Genomic DNA, 22,378 nt, shown 5'->3' on the forward strand with positions numbered 1-22,378 from the left:
GAGCTCCCTGCTATGCACAAGTAAATCCCAGTGCAATTTTACCAGCATGATTTATAAACCAGGTTGAGAAAACTCTGGTCTCTGAAGTCTGTTGTCAGAGTTAATGGAGCAGGAATATAAACTGCAGCTTCTTAGGGTTACAGTCACCTCTCAATAGTGACCTCCTGACAGTTCCAGACCCAGATCTCAGCTGCTTTTTTCCAGGCTGCAGTCACATCCCCAGCTGTGATGTGGAATTGCCTCTCCTTAGGGACTGCCAGGCCAAGGTGGAGATTTCTTCTTGAACTTTCCATCAAAAGGCTGAATCACCTGCAGCAACCTGAGGTTTGTCTGACTTTTCCCCCTTTTCTTTCATCTTGCAGAAATGAAGGAGATATTTAGTCTATGAATTGCACATTGCTACCCAAAGTGAAGGAATGGAGGTGAGGGGCATGGAAAGGGGAAGTCAGGTGGTGTTTTTAATTGCCATGCTTTGTTTGTACCCATGGAGAGCAGCGTGGCTGCTGCCAGGCCTCCCAGAGCAAGGCTCCCACCTAACAAGACCAAATGCTCCTAAATGAAGGCACTTCTGCTATATCTGTACTTGAGGGTGGCTTAAATAACCTCATAGAAACCATCCTAGACAAGATTGTTCATCAGCTGACAAATTACCAGAACTACCAAAGGATCTTATGCCTTTTTGATAAAGGGTTCCATAATAAGGAAAAAAAAAATGAAAGAAAAGCTCTATATTTAAAAGCCAAGCAGAGAGAAAGTGAGTGTTTTGTCTTATCCCCCAACTTTACTCTCTAGCCCCAAGAAGCACAGACAAGATATAAGCAGACAAAATGAAGATATAAGACAAAATGAAACAAGCATCAAAAAGCCACCTGAATAACAAGAATGAAAAATGTGTGAAAACCAAAATTCTGGCTAATAATTAAGTCATTGATATGTCATTTTCTGAATAATCCAGGAGGAGAAAGGATGAGAAACGTGCCAGTTTGCACATTGTGGTCCATGTTGGGGAGCAGGGGCAGGGTCTCCAGCATCTCTTGGTGATGGTCTCCCTTCCTTGTCAAGATCAGGAAGGTGACCATGTCCTGGACTTTCAAATCTATGTAGTCCCCAGCCAGCAGCAGTAATAAAATGAGTACATAATGCCACCTCCTGGCTATAGTCGAGGACACTATAAAAGTGCTGGCAGAAAGATAGTGTTGTGTCCCTCCCACACTTGGGTGGATGATATATATCACTTGCTTGTGGAAGTCAAATTTCTTTTGCTGACTTAATCCCAGAGCCAAAATTAATCAGACATCCTAGCTAACAGGATCAGAAAATGCCATAAATTATGCTGCCTGCAACCTAACAACAACATTAACAGCACGAAGAAGGTGGAGGCTTTTTTTTGATTAATCACTGTTTAAGTTGCCTAAAGGACCTATGAAACCTCCTGCTGGCTGACACAATGAGCAACATTTTATATTAACCCATATAAGGGAACGTCTTTAAAAGTGATGGATTATGCAGATGTGAGATGGGGCTGTGTGATGTGGTTACCCAAGGGCTGCCAGCGGCATGACAGGCTCTGCTCTGCTGCTCCCAGCCCTCCCCACATCTCCAGCCAACCCCAGAGACAACACTTGTCACCCCAGCACCCCCAGAAAAAGCCACACAGCACAATGCATTGGATGAGTTGGCTCCAAGAAGAGCTGGGAAGTTTATGCAACCACCAGCAAATTTGGCGCTTTTAAAAATTTTTTTTGCACAAAACAGCAAGATCAGTACCTAGGGGAGGGATAGGAAAGGGACATTTCATCTGTGGTTCATTCCTCTGGCACCCTGCAGAGCAGTGCCACTCTTTTCTGTGCATGGACATGCTGAGAAGTCCAACAGCTCCTCTCAGCCCCAGCTGGTGCACAGAGAGTGAACTTGAACGGGCATCACAACCCAGCCCCAAGAAAATCAACATCCCCTTCTGGAGACATAAATCCGGCATCCCTCAGCAAACCTGCTCCTTTCTCTATTCTGCAGGGGTGTCTATACTGGACAGACCCTGGTTCCTGCTGCTACAGGGGGTATCTTGATATTCCCACCTTTGGTCAGGATTTTTCAGAGCACCAAACACCAGACTCACTCCACTCCTGTTGAAATGAGCTGCCTTCCATCCACTATTCCTACTGTTTGCTCTCCTGAGAGGTCTCAGCACTTAGAAAACACACTTTTATTTTCATTCTCTTACTTAAAGAGATCCACTTATTGGGGTGATGGGTTTTCAGAGCATTCTTCACTGTGCTGATTGCACACCATCATTTTAAATCTACATGAAATGGGTGACTAGAGCTTCTCAGGTAGGAAAAGATGCATTTTACACTCTGTTTGCTCTGGTACTATCAAACATAATGTATACACAAAATGAAGTCACAGAATCAAGACAAACAGTTATTGTTGCCAAAAGCCCACTGTCAGATAAAATCATGGTGGACAGACTCGTCAGGGATCTGTAAAACTTTAGGTGCATGGTGATCAATACTGGCAATCAGTTTTCTCATTCCTTTTTACTGGTGAGCATTTCTACACAGGCTGAAATTTTCCACCAACATGATCTTTTTATGGTAATTTGCCCAAAGTGACAGAGTAAGAGTTTCACAGAAGAAGTAGAAGTCACCAGTGGACTTGAACTCTGAAAAATGTTTTTTCAGGATTTCTAGTTAAACTTCATGATCCAGGGATTATCTTGGTCTCCTTTCTAACCTCCCAGTCTCATCTTCCCTTCCCCTCTGGACACAAGACAAGGCTAATACCTCCTTGCTCTCTGATTTAATTCCCTCTCCATGTAGGCAGGGGTTCTGAAAGACACATTCCCTGATTTGCCAGTTTTCTGGTACGATGTCCTGACAATTATCTGCACCTTGATGCCAAGAGTGCCCCTGCTGTGTCTGGGCAGCTCTGTCTGACAGGCAGCCCCCCAAACAGCCCCTGCTTCCCTCCTGGCTCTTCCAGCCATCCTGACTCCTGCACCAAGCTCCCACCATCCTGCCTTTGGGACCAGCTTCAAATGCCTCTGGTAGTTTTTGCACACCCCAGAGAGGAGGATATAATTATACAACACTTCCAGGCTGTCTGGGAGCTTGCAGAAGGTGCAGGCTCAGACCTGTAAAGCAACCAGACCTTCCTCCTGCCACCTAAGGCAACAGCTCTGGGGGCAGCCAGAAGGATCACGACAGATCCACAGCAGGAATTATTTTAATCCTGTGAAGAAAGTGAAGTGGCAAGGAAATATGTCACTTGGAGCCTGACTGAGAACATCTCCACAGGAACACAAAGTGCCTGAAATGATGTGCACCTGTTTCAGACCTGACTCATCTTCACTTTGCTGAGCACTGACAAACCCCAGAGGCTGCATCCTCCACAGAGACAGAGAAGTATCTGCTTCCCTTTTACTGTGGGTGGAATCATGCACTTTACTCTCAGAAGAGAAGCAAAAATGTATTTTATTGATATAAATAAAGTTCAATGGTAAATGCAACAGGGGTTTAACAAAATTCAATTCAATTCAAATGATCTACCGAGAGGACAGGGTCAGAAGAAGCTGTCATGTACTCCCATCACATCATGAGGTTCAGAAAGACCCCCTTATGTTGCAAACAGCTTCTCAAATGAGAGTTTGTGTGCAGCTGGAACCGTGCTTTGTCAACAATTTATGTCTAAAGCATTATATAAGCACAAGCAATCCTTTGTATCATTTCAAACTTTCAGTGCACATATTCACACTTCATTTACTGAGAATCTGATGTGATAAGGAACCTCTCAGCCTCAAGAAGGCACCTTGGAAGATGTTCCTACTCAAGGGAAATCCTGGTACACACTCTGTTCCTGTGCAGGAGAGCTCAACAGGGCTGTCACTATTTGTGGGGTAAGATAATGAAGTCATAGTCATATTTGCATACTGACTACAGATGTTAGTTTCTTTCAAGCTTGGCTTGAGTTGCACCAGCACTGTAATTAGGTGGATACATTGCTCAGAATAGTCCTTGGCTATTGGGTTCTTATCAGTCTCCCCCAAACCCACTCTGAGCAGATGCAGCCATCACAACCAGACACAACCTTTAGGACCACCACTGATGGTTAGCACTTGAACAGGCAGGGAAATAAAGGTCAGGTTGAGAGGTAGGGGGAAGTATGTCATTATTTGAGGCTTGGAATACCCCAAGTCTGCCAAAAAGGCAAAGAAAATAAATAAATCAGTGATACAACAACCTACACTTGCATTAATATTGTGGGGGAAAGGGAAATGCCTTTTGTTTAAAAGGCTGACCTTTCCCTTCTGGAGCCTTGGTTTCCAAATCCCATATTTCACCCTGTGCACATTCCCAGTGCAGCCAGGCAGCAGTGGGGAAGCAGAAGCTGTGCGGTGCCTCTCCTCCAGGGACTTTGGGTCATTTGGGTTTGCCCTGTCCCCAGAGAGGCTGAGGGTGCCCATGTCAGCTGCCGTCCTCCCTGGTCCTGCCAATGAAACCAGACAGCCCAATGCCACTGTCTTCACTAATTGATGCAGCACACAGTTATTAAAGGACTCCCCGTGGCTTTGCAGCCTTGTCTGGCTGTTTGTGCAGGTGCAGCCCCACCAGGGCCTGCCTCTCACTGGGTACCTGCCTTTGCAGCTGCCAGTCCTGAACATCACCCCTGTGCCAGGCTGGGGATGATGAACGGATGAATTCTCTCCCCCCTGCTCTGCAATCAAGAGCAGGAGCTCAGATCCCCTCCCTGCCTCTGATCCAGCAGATGGAACCCTCGGGGTCCTTGCCCTGACCTACTTCTCCCTTTCTGTCTGCCACTGACTCTCTGGGGTGTCTGACTCACCACAGTTGTGGGGATGTTGCCCACACACATCTCCTCTCTCCTGGTAGCAAATTAACCCTTCATTTGAGGTGTGGCAGTGGCCTGCAGCTATTTCCCCTGCCAAGCTGGGATCTCTTCCTCTCTGAAGCCAATAAATACCTAAAACAACTGCCCTCAGACCACCTACAGCATGCTGGTGATGGCTCTCCCATGCTTCTCCACAGGATGGTAACCTCAGGAGAAACAGGATGCATTGTCTGGGGAGACTGCTGGTGAGGAATCCCAGAGTTCTGCCATGGAAATCCATCTTTCCACTGTCTGATTTACAGGAGGGATGAATTTGGATGGAAGCATCCCTCACACCCTGCAAGACCATTTGGTGCCCTGGAGGGTGTCACTGAGGTGCAGGGGACACTGAAGCCAGCTGTGGTGTCAGATCCAGGCTGGTCCAGGGCAGTGCAGAGCAGAGTTCCCAGGGTAAGCCTGGGGCACTGCAGAGAAGCTCCAGCTGGGCTGGCACCACCACAAGGAGCCTGGGCCAAGCCACAAGCCCAGGGCTACAGCTGTGGGAACACTGAGACACGTGGCTGGGCTTTTTCTGAGGCTATCAGAGAGGTCACCCATCATCCATCCTGCTGTGGCACCTGCAGGAGCCCAGGCATCCCCTACAGCCAGCAGAGAGCAGGGCAGGAAGCAGAGAGGTGCCACCCACCTCTCTCTGCTGTGCCTTGGCTCGGAACCAGCCATGCAGAGCCTGCACTGAGCTCACCAAGTGCATTTCCACTGCCCTTAGATGGCAAGGGGAGGGCTGGAGAAGGAAGTCATTCTTATGCTTTACTGGCTGTCTTTGATCTATGCCACACAGTTATTTTGGGCAGCTGTGGACCTGAGGTGCTGCTGCTGGGCTCACTCTCTGCCCCACAGGGCTGCACTGTGTCTGAACATGGATCCTGTGCTGGGTGGCCTCTGAGCTGGGTGTGCTGCAGGAAGCAGGATCCATGGAAATCCTCTTCTCCTTGCAGACTCCACCAAATCTATGGGGGCTATTCTCAGCAGCAGATTTGGATTCTCTGTAAAGAGAGGTGGGAGGGCAGGTGGAGGAGAGGCAAGGAGAAGAGCTCTCTCCAAGCCCCTTGTATTAAAAGGTGAGAGATGGCTTTGAAATGCTGCCTGGTGATGTATCCTGACACAGAGAGAATCCATAGAGATGGTTTTACCATCTCTGAGTATTTATCAGTCATTTTACCATACATTTTACCAGTCTCTGAGTGTTTGCACCACTGCCATTAAGGGTGGACACTGACACATGAGCTGAGGTGCAGGCACTGAGCCCAGTCTCTGAAGGCTTCATCCCAGGTCTGGCCTTAATTTCCTCTTGCTGGGAAGTGCTCGTGTTGGGTCTCAGCACAGACACATTTACCAGGAGAGCACCCAGGCACTCCAAGGCATAATGCAAGAGCACATGCACAGGGAAACCAAGTGAGAAGAATTTTGATTAATTGCCATGTATTCACTTGCTTCTGAAGTGGATGGAATATTTGCTTTGAGCTTTTCAGAGACAGACAGCACAGAAATGCTTCACACAGCTCACCAGCCTCACAGTCAAGCCCATTTGCTGCTGGTTTACTTTCAGCCCCAAATTAGTGAATGAGCAGGACAAGTAAAAACATCTTTTCACCTCCTAAGGCAGCAAAGCTCGATGGTCAGGCATAAAAAGAAGTGAACTGTAACATTGGCTAGTTTAGATAGACTCACAGAATGTACAATCCCCTTTTAAAAGCTTCTCTATTGCACAAATCCCCGTTTTGTGCCTTTTTTTTTTTTTTTCCAAGGAACATTCTTATATTTATACCCAAACTGTCTAATCAGAGATGGTGTCAGGTCTCAATAAGGAAGCACAGGAACCCAAAGCCAGCACAGACAGGTATGTGGAAAGCAAACGCTTTCATCTTGTCAGGAGTGGTTTGTTTGTGTCTCACACAGAACTGCAAGGAACCATAACCACAAATACTTCACACAGTACTTTGAATTTAATAGCTCACATGGGCTACTGTCTGAATTACTGCCTTTTATTTTATGACTAAATTAATATTATATACACAGGAGCACATTTAAAATACCCAACAGTGTGAAAGAAATGATTGCTGTGTTGAAAAATATAAATTTTTATGCACAGAAGTTATTAGTAAAGCCACATTCCCCAGTCCATTAATGTGCACACATTTAAATTTTCCTTTTTTTTTTTTCCTTTTGACCTTTCTTTTCAGATACTACAGCATGTTATCTTAAAGCTTTAATAAAACACTAATTCACTCATGCTTTTTATGGCCTACTAATTTGTCTGTTGTGCCATATATTTCGTTTCATAACTTTTATATGCAAATCAATAAAAACTCCTTTGATATTTCATTTAAATCATTGAATAATTAACACATCCCAGCCCCCAAGTTAGCTATACTGTAAAACAGAGAACTAGCATTTACAAAACTTCAAGTAAAATGGAGTAAAACTGAAGATATGGATAAATCCACCTTGGTTTAAAATATCATAAGAGAAACTGCACTTCTAAAAAGGAAAAAGAGGAGAGAAAAAACTCATACCAGGGGAAAAAATACCCTGAATATGTATCATAATTGTACATGGGGAAAAAACAAAAGGAAATGGAATTGGAAGTGGACAAAAATATTAATATGAAATTCTTTGATTATGTTATCTGAGTTCTAAGAAATGGAAAATGGAGTAGAGAGCTCATGGTTTGGGATTTTCCAGCCCCACTCCTCACACCAGGGCTGTGTCTGGGCTTTGCTCCTTCCCGTATAGCCCCAGCTCACAGTAGGGCACAAATCCAGGCTCCAGCATGTGGCTCTCTCCAGGCTTCAACACTCCTCCACATGTGAGCAAAACTGTGGGACCTTTCCTGACTCCTCCAGGCATCACTGTGCTCCTGACCTCCTTTTTAGCCTGGTTTCTCCCAGAATCAGGGCATCTGCAATCCTACCACTGCATATAGGTCTTCTGGTAGCCTCTAAACCCAGGAGCCAAGTTTACATTTCATTGAGATCTCAAAAAAAAAAATGCAAGTTCCTGCAATTGTCATGGAAAATACAAGGAGAAGTAAAGGCAAGAGAGGTGATGTGTCCCACAGGCAAAGGCTGAAGTCTGAGTGTGGTGGTGTTTGTGGGTCCCCAGGACAAGGGAAGAGATGAGAATCTTGGCTCCATGTTTCAGAAGGCTTATATATCGTATTATATTATATTATATTATATTATATTATATTATATTATATTATATTATATTATATTATATTATATCGTATTATATTATATTATATCGTATTATATTATATTATATCGTATTATATTATATTATATCGTATTATATTATATTATATTATATTATATTATATTATATTATATTATATTATATTATATTATATTATATTATATTATATTATATTATATTATATTATATTATATTATATTATATTATATTATATTATATTACATTATAATGTATTATATTATTGAAACTATACTAAAGAAAGAGAAAGGAGACATAAGAAGGCTAGAAAGGAATGAATAATAAAAACGTGTGACTGCTCAGAGGCTCGACACAGCTGAACCATGATTGGTCATCAAGTAAAAAAAATCCACATGAGACCAGTCAAAGATACACCTGTTGGTAAACCATCTCCAGACCACATTCCACAGCCATCAGATAATTATTGTTTACATTTCTTTTCTGAGGCTTCTCAGCTTCTCAGGAGAAAAATCCTACCAAAAGGATTATCATAAAATGTGTCAGTGACATCTGAGCTCATGGAGAAGCCACATAACCCAGGAGAGGGAGGGAATCTGTTTCAGGCATGACTGAGTGCTGGGTTTGTGGCAATCAGCTTTCAGCCTTGCTCCACAGAGCTGCAATAAACCCCCATCTCCTGGCCAATGTCACCCCATTAACTCTGAAGACAACTCTGGGAATGTGCAGCCTGTGTAAGAGTCCTTGAGGCATGCCAGAGTTTGCAAATAGCCTGAATCCCAAATGTCAGGAGCTGACTCTTGGGTATGGTCCATGCTCAGACGTTGTGCTGCCTGCACAGCTACACAACAAAACATCTAGACAGGACCTAGGTGTGTGTCTATATTTTTATTAAAGAGAGAGAAGATCTCACGGATGTTAAGCCTCAGCCACTTGGGAATCTTCATCTGAGAGAAGGACAAAACTTCCTTCACAAAGATCAAAGCAACTAAAAGATGTTCCCACCCTGTGCTCCCAGGACTGCAGCCAGAGCCAACTACTCCTCAGGCAGGCAGGAAAGGAGGCAGCAGAAGCTGGCAGTGCTGTCATTGCTCTGAGCCTTGCTGGGAGCCACACAGCAAAGAGAGAGCCTTAATCCCACTGCCTGAAGGACTGAGGGCTTGGTCTGTGAGCACCAGCTGCCAGCTGGCCTGGCTGCACAGGCACCAGCTTGGCCATCAGTGCCAAGCACCTTCATTTATTGTCTGTTCAAAGGTCCTTGTTGGGCTGTGCCAGTCCAAAACTGCCTGGGGAGCCTAAAATCCAACACAAGACACCAAAATATTTTGAATTTTGTGCACCAGCATCAGTATAGTCTCCTGACAAACCTGCAGGAGCTGTAGAAAGAAGAGTTAACTGAGAAGAAATTGAGGACAGACTTTGTCTTGTTTAAATAATGAATATTTGTTTAATGAACATCTGCAATATCCCATTAAAAGGGGAGCACCATACTGAAATAAACATTTGATCAATGAAGGATGCATGGCAACATCACAACATCTCGTATTTGTTGATGTCAACCTCTGACAGAGAAATCCATTTTCCAAAGGAGCAGTGCCTTACTCAGGGGATGCTGATTTAATTCTCTGTCCATCAGGAATTTTGCCCATGGTCTCAGGAGGAGCAGAGATGGAGCCAGCCCCATGTTGGCCTGTCATTTCATCACCTAACAGTGAGGTCAAGGACAAGACAAAAAAACCCTGCTCTAAAAAGGCTGGTCCATGCATTAGTGAATGCTAATGTTGCCTATGGAGAGCTGGGACATGAGGCTAATGGTTAAGCAGATGCATTCAAGGTTGAGGGTGCACTGTAAAAGCTGCCTGGTTTTACATAAGCATTAGAAGAGTGCTTGACTATTCCCCTCACTATCTTGGAATAATTTTATGTTAATTCTTTAAATGTCAATTATTTAGATGTTTCTTTGCTGCACTTCTAGCTCCCAAGTAATTTCTTTTAAATTGTTGCATACACCATTTAACAGGTTCTGTGATAAAGATCCCATTTTTTTTAATATTGATTTTCTTTTATATCTTTGCAGTACAGAATTAGCCAGGGCTTCAGTTCGGACTCCTATCACTGGTTTGTCTTTATTACTTCTGGTACATTTTCAGTGTTTTACATTTAAATTTGTGCACTTTGTTTTATTGTGCTTGTAACCAGCTTAATTTATTTCCTATCTCTGTTTCTTCCTTCCACTTAAAATGGACATGCTCAATGGCCATCCACTATTATTGAACCAAACACAGGATCCAGGAGAGTTCACTGGGGAGGTACCTGGGGCTGTTGCACAGAGCCCTGAGTCATGTACTTGTCTTTTCAGACCTTAGAGATTACTAATTTCAGAAAGTTGGGTGAAACCTGGCTGGGTTTAATCAACTCATGTCTTTGTATGCTCCATCAATCTCAAAGTGGGTAAGAAAATTGCTTAATAAATTCTTTAAGCAGTAGTGTCCCTGTAATTGAGGCCAAATTAAAAAGCACTGCAATAAATGTTTTATCTGCTCTCCATCCTTATTAAAGCCCTGAACCTTCAAAAGATTTTCCAGGTATGTCCCAGGGAGCACTGGGTCTCACCTTTTTTATTTCCTTACCTACCACACACCATGGGCTGGTGAATCACAGTGGGATGGAACTGGGAGGCAGACCCTGACTCCCCACCAGGATGAAACTGATTGATTTGCTTTACTCCAGGTTTGTCTCACCAGCTTAAGTCCATAATTACTGACTTAAAAAAAGAAAGCTGCAAAGCACAAATCCAAACCTAAACCACAGGGCAACTGCACCTCCCTGACTGCCCCAGAGCAGGGATGCACCACAGGCAGTAGCACCAGCTCTTTGCATGAGATTACACAGCAATGGTCCCATTTGGACTGGAATATTTTATTTTCCCTTTAAAATTCATAGATACCTATAAACCTCCTTTTACCCATAGATGTGTTCAGCTCCCAGAGTCTCTTTGAACAATTTAACCCACAGATGTTGGTGGCACCACGTGGAACTTTCACCTCATGTTACACCACCCAAGCTCAAGTGTTGCTGAAGCCACAGCTCAAACCACCCCTTTCCCAGTTGTACCACCAGCCAAGCTCTTTAGTCTCAGGGCTCTGACACTCACATTTCCTTCACCTGCTTCCCTCTCCTGAGCCCGAGTCACAGCCCAGGGGCCCCAAACCATGGCAAGGCATCAACAAGAGCCACTTGGGAACCAGGAAGGTGTTTCAGCAAGCCTGGATCATAGGGAACAGCTTAACCACAGCATTGAGAAACCCTCAAAGTTCCCCAGAGCAGTAGGACAACGTACAAAGAAAACAGCAGAACTGGAGCAACCAAGTGAAGCAGTGTGAGAAAACACAGGGCAGCCTCAGATCTGAGCCATGGCACTGCCAGGATTCACCAGCTTTCCATCCTCCCTTGTTTTGCAGAAAAAAAGGAAAGCTCATCCCAGAGAACTTCCTTCCCAGGTGGCTTTAGCAATGTGCATCAAAAAGTGATACACAGGGACATAAATGCAAAATGACCCACAGTAACCTGCAAAAGCAGCAATTGCAGGGGAGCCTTTGGGCTGCCAGGAGACACATGAATGGAAAAGTGCCACCACAGGCCAGACAATCAGCTGCTCTGAATGAGGACAGCCACTGCAGGCTGATGGCTGAGAAGCCATCCTCCTCCTTCTCCTCCTCCTCCTCCTCCTCTTTGTATTGGAAATCAGTCAAATATGTAGCAGGGATGCACAACTGGGAGTCCAGCAATGTCCCTGTTTTGCTGAGGGTTCTTTTTAAATTTGTTATAATCTCCTCATGGGATGTAAAAAAAAACAATTAATTCGTCTTCTCTTTGAGCAATTGCAATCAAAGGAAAAAGCATAATTAATCCAGGATGTCCCCTGCTCTAAAATTGTATTCTTGTCACCGCTTGACCAAAGTCACAAACAAACCTAATTGTCCAAACAAATAATGATGACTTTAAGACACACATTTAGCAAATACAGGGGTTTTGCTGTTCTATTAAAATTTAATTAGTAATTAATATTTATGCAGCCATTGGCTGGAATTCTGCAAGTTACATAAATAAATATTAACTTGTGGATGATTTTAAAAAAATCCTTGCATCCTTGCATCTGTAATTTATTTGTGTGACTCTCTATTACTTATTCATTAATTCATGTATAATTCCAACTCCTCTTCATTCCAGATGGAGTGGGAGGGAAGAGGGAAACTCCCTTGGGATTGATGTGCATGGTTTTAATTCTCAATTTAGTCTCCATCGCTACAAATTAAATGTTTAAAAATCCTAAACAGAGTGTTTAGCAATGCTGGCATGTTCAAACCCATCAGTCTGCAAGAAGCAGCATTTCTTTAGGTATGTAATGGTACAAGTTGAGAGCAATATGCAGCACCTGAGCAGAAAAAACACCTTTATGTTGTTCTTTTGGCCAGTGAAGGAGCCCCTGCATCCACCCTCACACTGAGGTCAGTGGTGCTTCACTTGCTCCAATGTTTGGGTTAGAGGAATTCAAGGACTGAGGCCACAGCAAGCTTCTGAATTCCAAGCAATAAAAACATCAAAGGAGCACCTTCACAGGGGTTAGTTTGCTATTAATTTCTGGCAAGCCATCAAAAAATTCAAGGCCTTCTCATCCCAGAATTACCTGACTGGGAAATTCAGGCTGCTGAGAACAGCCCATCATCCCAAGTGCCCCCCATGTGCTGCAGCCCAGCCTCAGCCACTGCACAGGGAGGCATTGCTGCTGGTTGTGGGGCCTTGGCTGTCCCCTCTCCACCCTCCTGCTGCCTGTGGCTGGACAGGTTTTGGCAAACAGCTCTTTCTGTGCTTGGCCTGTGACAGCTGAGAGGAGGTGCATGCACAGGTCCCGGCATCGCTGGAGAGAGGGAGAGGAGCACCAGCTAAAAAGCACAATCACAGACCAGCTCCAGTGTCATAGACCAGCTCCAGTGTCTCTCCCTCAGTATTTAAAAGCAGACATTTGGGACTGGTTTATTGCCCTGCTTGCCTGGGCCATTACCAAAGCCCACACACGATTCCTCTCCCCAGGGTCCCCATAACACTGTGATGTGTGACAGCTCTCAGGAGCCCCTGATTCCTACAGGGTAAATATCAGCTGAAAGAGAACAAATGGTATATGGTTCATTACTGAAGGGACTAATTAAACAGTTAGAGAACAGTCCTTGGGAACAAATAACGATGCAAGGGATGTACAAGAGCCCCAGTGACACTGCTGACCTCATCCCACAGCTCCAGGACCACGTGAGGAGCAGAGGAGGAGAGGAGCAGTGCCATGGCACGTACATCTGGACAGCAGGGATGTTGGCTCAACAGCAGTGCAGCACAAAAAGGCTTGGACAAGAGGTCTGGAGCCAATATCTGGGAGATCATTGTTGCACCTGTGTGCATTGCCTCCCTCCTTGCTGGATTTGGGATTGAAGAACTGCTGCAGCCTGGCTCTATGGGACTGGGGTGCGAGGAAATCTTAGTCAAAGATGCACCAATGTCAGGCAAGAAGGCAAAACCCTTTAGCAGCAGATTTGGCTTCCCTCAGCATGGATATCTGGCCTTGGCTATTATGGCAGCTGTTTAGAGCCAGACAAGTGGAGTGAACACAACTCAGCCCTCAAAAGATCAGAGGAAGCAAGCAGGCTATATGCATCTTAAATTTTTCCAGCTGTCCTGCTTCAAGCATTGTCTCCTTTAAACATCTCCCTGCTGTCCTTTCTGAGCTAAATTTTTGAGCTAAATGCAGTAATTTCCAAGCAGTCACCAAAGAGCTAGCTTATGCACATAGGCTTGTGTGACCTTAAGACCCCAATAATTGGGGGCTATAAATTGCTAAGAAACAGAGGTTTTCCCAGTTTGACCTACACTGTATAAGCTGCCTAATAATAACACAGCACCATGGGGTACAACATTAGGCAGGAGAGATGGTGGCATTAAGAGATTATATTGGCAAGCCTTTAGGGTGGATTTTGCACATCCAGATCAAGATCCCAGCAGCTACAATGATGCATCTCTGCTCCTAGAGGAACTGAAATAAATTGAGGTGCTGGCTTATACCCACAGCAATCCCCAAAGCACTGACAGCCCTCACTTCATTCTTAACCTAGACAGAGAAGAGTTCCTAAAAATATCAGTACACTATCCACATTTTCTTGTGATCACTTGCAGTTTGTCTCTGTAGTTGAAGAGGATTTATGTCTCCTGGCTTGGGAGACTCACAGAGGCAGGGTTGGGGTTGCAGCACAAAACTGTTTATTTTAATCACAGGGCTGCTGCCAGGCACAGACAGCTCCCTTCTCTGTGCTGCTGCACTCAGGAGCTGTGTGGATCCAGGCACAGCTCTATTTCCTGATTTTTCCATCCCATTTCATCACAGCAGTGATGGGTGGAAACACTTGTTAGCTGCACAATTTCAGTCCCACACTACCTGAATTCTGCTGATAAGATTAAGCTACAGTCCAAGGCCTTATTGGTTTATATTTCACAGCTACCAGGCATGTCCTAGAAAGCAGCATCAATGCTATATGGATTCCATCTATTACAACTGGGTTGCCAATAAAAATGCAAAGGCACCTTAGAACAATGCAATTTGAGGAAATGTCGAAGAAATTCCATCTAGATCCATGAAAGAGTTTATATATTATGGTGTAGGAGATAGCAGAGCTGTAGTGTTATCGAGCCATTTAAAGAAATGTCCCCATTACTGCAGAGAGCCCACATTTCTCTAGGATTTCTGTGGGCTGACAACGGTTGCAGCTTCCCCCATCTCACACAGCAGCGTGCTCCAAGGACAGGGGCTGCCCCAGATGCAGCAGCGTGCACCTGCTGGATGCAACTTTGGAGCAGCTGCAAAACTCTCTGGGGGACAGGGGAGTTGGCAGAAAGCACCAAGGCACCTTGTTCCTGCCTGAGTGCAAGGCTGGCCCTACAAAGCTGTGCTTTCTCAGTTGAGCTCTGGTCCTTAATCAGCAGCTGCTGGCTTCTTGCTACTACTTTCTCTCTATATTTTTTTCCTTTCTTTTTTTTTCTTTTTTTTTTTTCTTCTTTTTTCTCTTCCTCTCTCTATCTCTCTCCTGGAATCAGCACGCTGGAAATCTCCTCTACCCCAGAATTTGCCTCCCACCGAGATAGGAATTCCAAAACTGCACATAAGGATGTTAACATTGTGTTTCCCCAGCTGGTGAAAGTCCCGCGTTCCTGATGCTCGGCACTGGAGACAGAGCAGCTCATGCCTGAAAAATCAGCCACATCTTCACATCACACTCCGTGCTGCTGCTGCCGCTGCTGGTTTGTGCAGGGAGGAGCGGAGCCCCAGCCCGTGGCCAGGCTTGCGTCTCCCTCTGCTGCCACGAGCCGGCTACTGCTGCCACCGCTGCTGCCACCACTGCTGCCACCACTGCTGTCACAACTGCTGTCACCGCTGCTGTCACCGCTGCTGTCACAACTGCTGTCACCACTGCTGCCACCGCTGCTGCCACCACTGCTGTCACCGCTGCTGTCACCGCTGCTGCCACTGCTGCTGCCACCGCTGCTGCCACTGCTGCTGTCACCGCTGCTGCCACCGCTGCTGTCACCGCTGCTGTCACCGCTGCTGCCACCGCTGCTGCCACCGCTGCTGTCACCGCTGCTGCCACCGCTGCTGCCACCGCTGCTGTCACCGCTGCTGCCACCACTGCTGTCACCGCTGCTGTCACCGCTGCTGCCACCGCTGCTGTCACTGCTGCCACTGCTGTCACTGCTGCCACCACTGCTGTCACCACTGCTGCTACCACTGCTGTCACTGCTGCCACCACTGCTGCCACCACTGCCACTGCTGCCACTGGTGCTGTCACTGCTGCCACTGCTGTCATTGCTGCCATTGCTGCCACCGCTGTCACTGCGCCTGGGACAGGGACCGCAGTGACCCAGGTGACAGATGGGTCAGGGAGAGCCCCATTCCCACCAGGAAGCACTTCCCAAGGGCTGGAAACTAAGGGGAATAAGAATCCCCAAATCTTGGATCATTGCTCACAAATTTCTCGGGAGGACGAGGAGAACACAAACAGGGTCAGAGTCCAATCCAGCACACAGAGCTGCAATGTCCCCGTGGGTGGTGGCAGGACCTGCTCCACCTGCCCACAGTGCTGGGACAGCATGGTCTCATCCTGGAGAAGCAGAGCTCATCTGCAAGGGCATGTTCAGTCCCACCCCAGTGCCATCTCTCCCCATCCCTCACTCCCACAAGGCTGGAATTCACTTGTTTCCTTTCTGAGCAGCAGCAGTTCCCAGCTCCGGCAGAGCTGGGACAGCCCAGGCCCTCCTCTGGGAGAACAACTCCCCTCTCTTTGCTATGGGGCAGAAACCAGACCTACTTGCTCACCAATTAGAAAGGAAATACAGCTCCTCTCCATTTATTCTGCAAACAAAAGTGGAATGAAAACTGATCAGCTTAATGCCCTCACCTTAGAAAAGGACATCCTCACCAGAAAAAAAGGTACCGGAAAAAAATCTGCTGCACACACACAACTTGCAGAGTTGCAGGGACTTCAGAGCTGCAGCTCTGGGCAAGGTCATTTGTGAAATGTGGATAAAACCTCTCATATCACTTAGAAAGCACAGGGTGTCTCTCAAGAACCACTTCACAAAGCGTTTCCCTGCAGCTCTTCTGGAATCACGTAGGAGACACTTGTGGGGCAAAGCCTGCAGAGCTGTATGACTTTGGCTTGGAAGTAATTACAAAGACTTTGGAAATGGAATCAAATCTAAAAACTAAATAAATAAAAAATCTACTTGAGACAATTTTTTGATCCATTGAGTCTGAGGGTGCCCTTCTACTTTCACTGTGCCCATGCCCTCAGCATTCCTGGAGGCAAAGGAAGCATTGCTATCTCATTGTGCTCCACAGAGAACTGGCAGACAGAGGATGTAAGACCAGGCTTTTCAGAAGTGTCTGGCAATTCTGACTCCTGTACTTAAGATATACTACTTTAGAGAGCTCTACTTGCAGAGCTGAGGTTAGCAGCTTTGGCTTGAATCCAGTTTAGTTGCCCAAAGCTAAACAATCAAACATGAAGGTGCTTTAAAAAAGAATTAAAAAATCACCAGACACTGTAGAAATGTTGACCCAAATTACTTGCCCCAGGTTATACAGGAGAGATTGGGATGGGGCCAAGTAGACTGAATTGCCTCCTGAAATGCTGAGTAGCACCCAAAAAGCCCAAATTCCATTCTTTGGAACACTGGGTGCCCCCACAGGATGTGTCTGCAGCACCCAGAGCTCAGGTCTCGAGTCCTGCATGGCTTCCTGACAAAGCGCCTTGCGTGGGGTTGCAGGGCTTCACTCAGCACCCAGGTGGCAAAAAGACCAAATTGCCTGCTAAAAACAGGGCTCCTCTGAGAGCAGAGAGAGATACCATGAACTTCAAAACTCCTTTTTTCCTCCTCTCTTCATATTCTCTGAACAAAGGTTTGCATGTAGGCTCCAGCAACGTGCTGCCCACCACTGTCTGACACTTACCTGTTGTTATTATAATGCCTTTGCTGTGTCATCCAGAGCTGACCTTGGGAAAGAGATCTTATATATATTCATAACTCCATTTAATTTCATCATTAGTTCTTCTGTGTACCTAATTTATCTCCATAACCATGTCAAAGAGGGAAGCCTGCAATTTCCTTGCCAATATAATGCTGGTGCAGTAAGAAGACATCAGCAGAGTAGTTACTAATCTGCTGTTCTGCCTTCCTGACTTGCCACCTGGGGATAGCTCCAGGAGGCAGCTTTCCTTTCCCAGCCATGCTGGTCTGTTAAACTGTTAAATTGAATGAAGCTGTTGCTCCACCAATTACTCTGTTTATATCTTAAACACATGAATAATGGTGGGCTTGAAGTGGAATACTTCGCTAAAGTATCTATTAAAAAATTAAAAAGGTGTTGAGAGAGCATTAGAGAGCATAAATCACAATTTGGATGTGACAGCATTTCAGCAAGGAACTGATGTATAAACTCCCAGTTGATTCCAAGAGCATCTGGATCAGTGGTTAGCTTAGGGTTAGCCCTGCTGAAGGAAACACTGATGAAAGAATAAGATTTATCTTTTGTACAGATGTCAATTTGCCAATCCTAAAATATACCACCAAAAAAAGGAAAAAAAAAAAAAAGAGCCCCACAAAATCTCCATGTAATGGGCAGAGACATTTCAGTCTGGGGAGCACAGTGACCAGACTAAGGACACTGAGCAAGGTGGCAGCAGAGCTGAGCCCGGGTCCCATCACACACCAGAACACAGCCCCCATCACCTGCAGAGTGACCAGTGCCTTGCAGGTCCTGCTCCCTTGCAGCCCTGACTGCACATCTCAGCAGCTCTGCAACCACCATTGCACTCTCCAGCAGTGCAGCCCTGCTCCCAGCAGCATCCTGGTGCTCTGGGGAGCTCCATGCCCTTCCCCAGCCACCCCTGCTCTCTCCTGGGGCCAGTGCCCAAAGATGCTGCTCGCAGTCACGTCCAGGAGGAGGAGGAGGAGGAGGAGGGGCAGCAGCTGCCAGCTGTGTGTGCCTACGTGCAGAGGGACACTGCAGCTCCTCTGCCCACACACACAGCCACCACCCCATGGGAGCCCCCCAAAAACTGCTCCTGGCACCCCTGGGTAAGGCAGGAACACCACCACAGCCAGGAAAAATGCAGTCACCTGCTTCAGAGGGTCACTTGTTTGAGATCTGTGGGCTCACAGCAGAGGGGAAAGAGCCCGTCCTTAACAGGCAGCAGCAAGGAGATCCAGTGGGTTATGGATTATTTTTGGTGATCCAGTGGGTTATGGATTATTTATGGGTGATCCAATGGCTCATGGATTAATTTATTGGTGATCCAATGGGTTATGGATTATAATAGGTGCAGCACCAATGTGCCAGGGCAGGGTTCAGAAATGCTCAAGGGAGCTCAGTTTGCCACACAAGAGCTGGAAATGTTCACAGATAGGATTAAGAAGACCCTTTCCAAAGCCAGCCTGCATGAAATGGACACAAAGCTGCTTTGCTAAACAGGCCTGGAAAAGCCCAGAAACACATGGAAAAACAGCACCAAAATTTATTTACAAGGAAATGCAGAGGAGGACAAAGGACAAAGCAGAGGAGGAAAATCTGGTGGAAAAAAATGCACTGCAAATGCTTTACTTCTGAATGGTGAAGGGCAAGGTTTATCAGCAAATGACACACAGGTCAACAACAGTAAACACTGCAAGAGAAATAATTGTGTCAAAGCTTCAAGCAAGAGAGGAGGAAAAGGTAGTACTAATTTGAAGTGATATTAATTCAGAAGAAAGCAGAAGGCAAACAGGCACAGAGACTGATGGTAAACAGGGTGAGTTCCCAGATATTTCACGGCACCACACAGAAAACAAACCAAACCTGCAATTAAGCAAAGCAAAATTAAAGCTTGGCAGGATGCAAATACCCCTGAGGAGATTCTAAATTACACACAAGATGTTCAGGCCTACTAAAGGTACCTTCTTTGGCAGCATGTGACACAGCTGGGTATGTCCCCATGGGTGAGAGGGGCCTGGAGAGGTGGCAGGACAGAGCTGCCTGAGCCACAGCTGCCACAAGAGCACTCTGCCCAGCTGAGTCCTGAGACAGAAAGGAGAAGCAATAGGGCTGCCATCAGTGTTGGATAGAACAGCTTCAGTAAAATTGTGTAACTTTGCAATCCAAGTGAGATCAGACCTGGGATGAAATATTCATATGGTGAAAACATGAGCAGAATAAAAGCATGCAACCAAAGCAGACTACATCCCCAATCTCCTCACATCCAAGCTGCTGAAATACTCCAGTTTTCAGGCACATGAGCAGTCAGCAGGCACCTCCCTGGGTGTGCAGCACATTAAGAGAAAATATAGTAAAAGCAGCACAACAAATACCAAAGGCAGTTCAAGGCAGCCTCCAACCAGTGCACAGTTATCAGGGCAGCAGACAAGCTGCACTTGAACAGATCCAAGCAAGCTAAACGGTGCATTGAACAAACTTCCATCCAGGTGCCTACCACCAAAGAAACCTTGCCTGCCTTGGCAAAAGGGAAACAAGGGCATTGCCAGTGCTGGATGGCAATATTGAAGATTGGCATAAGCTGCTAGGCAAGGAAAGTGGACTTCTTGCCTTGTTAGGAGTACCAGGATCCAAGTACAGATGGCTGAGACTGTCATTTGGGATCAAAAGTAGAGATGCTGCCAGCAAGACACACTAACAAGGCTCTCAGGGATCCATGTCACTGCTGATGACATTTAGGGGTAAAGATGAGCACACAGCCTGCTGGAAGCTCTGGCAGTGGCAGGGTACAACTGCCTTTGTCAGCCAAAATAACAAGAAAGCAATTGGGCCCATTTGACAATACCAAGCTGAAATTGTGTTGCTGCACTCTTCACTTGGTGATCTTCCAATGGCAGCCTGGGAGAGTTCAAACCAGGGCAAAACATTCAAGATGAAACCAGCTGCTAACCACTGCTGGATGCCCCTAAACACCCTCAGCACTCGCACTCAGGGGGTCACACGGGGCAATAACTTGTTTGGACCAGTCTTGTGAGTTATCCCTGCTGCAGCCAAGCCTGACTGATCCCACAATGTGCCTTTGCCACCCTTCCCAGGAATATTGCATCAGGCATGTCTTTTGGCAGTCCCCAGCCCTCTCCCCCAGCTGGCAGCCCTGGCACAGCAGCCTGGTTTCAGCACCAGCCTTGCCAGCTGCACCATGGGCTGCCTGGCCCCAAGGAAAGGCTTCACCCCACACCCAGCTGAGGCTCTGCCAGAGCCATGGATGCTCAGGACCTCACCAGCACCTTGTGAGTGCTGATCAGTGCAGAGCCAGCCCTGGCAGGGCAGTACTGGAGATTTCTGTGTGCCACATGAGCAGTGGGGCACCTGCTCCTAAAGGAGGGGACAGTCACATGAAGAGGTGGCTTGGCAGCAGCAGCAAAGCAGCTGAACTTTAACCCTTCCTTAGGGCTGGTACCCATGGAAGCACAGGGATTTTTGCCACTGTGGGCAGAAAAACACCTCTGAAGAAAGAAAGCAAAGTCCTCCATGGGGCTTTGTTGGTCTCCTGTCCTATATCCTCCCAAACTCACCTGCTGTTGTTTTCCAAGCCTGCAAGTGGAAAAAAAATGTACAGTGGCAGGAGTCACAGCAGAGCTCAGGGGAGATTGCAAAAGCAGCCTGAGGATGGGGGGAGCTCCCAGCCCCACACCTCAGAAGGGAAAAGGGGGGCAGGGATCGGCAAAGCTCCCTCATATCCCAACAGAAGGGGAAGCTGCGAGTGGCAGAGTGGAGAAACCCGTCTGCTTCCCTCCTTCCCCACAGCGTGGAGCTGCACTGCTGCTTTCAGGCAGCTCTGCAGCTCTGGTGCAGCTCCCCAGGCTGCACCCCAGCTCTCAGCAGTGTCAATGGCACCTGCAGCAGCCAGGGGTATCTAACACTCCTACCTGGCCATGAAGCACTGGTCAGACTCTGGGCTGGTTGTTTTTGCAGCTCAGGGAAGGCAGGTGACAGCCAATGTGCCATAAAGCTCATCAGGGCAGTGCTGCACCAGCAGTGCCTTCAGTGCACACTGGGACAAGCAGAGGGAGTTTGGGCAGCAATATCAACTTTGGGCCATAGGATTTGGTACTTTTGTTCTGGTGCTAGGAACCCTTAAGCTGGATTTATGTATCATCAACTCACAGTACACAAGAGGTCTGAAGAACTGGTAAGTTCCTGTGTCCCTGTTGGGAAGGCAGGTTTATTTTCAACCCAGTGAACAAATTACAGCCAAACCCCTGCTAAAGCAGAGATTCTCCTAAACTGTATTTGTACTTCTAAACCTCTAGCAGGAAATTGCACCTTGGCAATGTATTCCCATTAAAACTCCTTATTTAAAGCACTGATTGCATTATCCTAAAATAAACCTCAGCGTTCGTGGCTGTTTAATGTCAGGGGTTGGGTTCAGATCCAAGCTGTGCACGTGTGACTGCACCAGCCTCATCAGGGCTGCTCCTGCTCCTCACCCACACAGTGCAGACAGCAATCTGCATCCCCAGCACAGCTGCCACGAGCACTCTGCGCTGGTGCTCTGACACCACCCAGACAAGGCTGCTTTCTGGGGATGCTGCAGCTCAGCTGAAATCACAGTGCCCACAGCAATGCAACTTCTGAGATGACACTCTGATATTTTTAGCTGAGCTGGTACAGCAAAGCAAACACATGGCCACTGAGTACTGTCAGGGGTGGAGGAGCTCGGTGACATGGGAC

At 46.6% G+C, this 22,378-nt stretch overlaps 1 protein-coding gene across 1 annotated transcript; it reads right to left on the minus strand.

The window, feature by feature from the left end:
- Nucleotides 1-15,387: 15,387 nt before the first annotated feature.
- LOC136558231 (secreted protein C-like) lies at nucleotides 15,388-16,265 on the minus strand. The gene is made up of 2 exons (XM_066552554.1): nucleotides 16,174-16,265; nucleotides 15,388-16,012 (listed from the first exon to the last, which is right to left on the minus strand). Exons 1-2 carry the CDS (start codon nucleotides 16,263-16,265, stop codon nucleotides 15,388-15,390), a joined length of 717 nt encoding a protein of 238 aa, XP_066408651.1.
- Between the last annotated feature and the right edge of the window lie 6,113 nt (nucleotides 16,266-22,378).

This window comes from Molothrus aeneus, chromosome 6, assembly GCF_037042795.1.
Source record: "Molothrus aeneus isolate 106 chromosome 6, BPBGC_Maene_1.0, whole genome shotgun sequence".
Lineage (NCBI taxonomy): Eukaryota > Metazoa > Chordata > Aves > Passeriformes > Icteridae > Molothrus > Molothrus aeneus.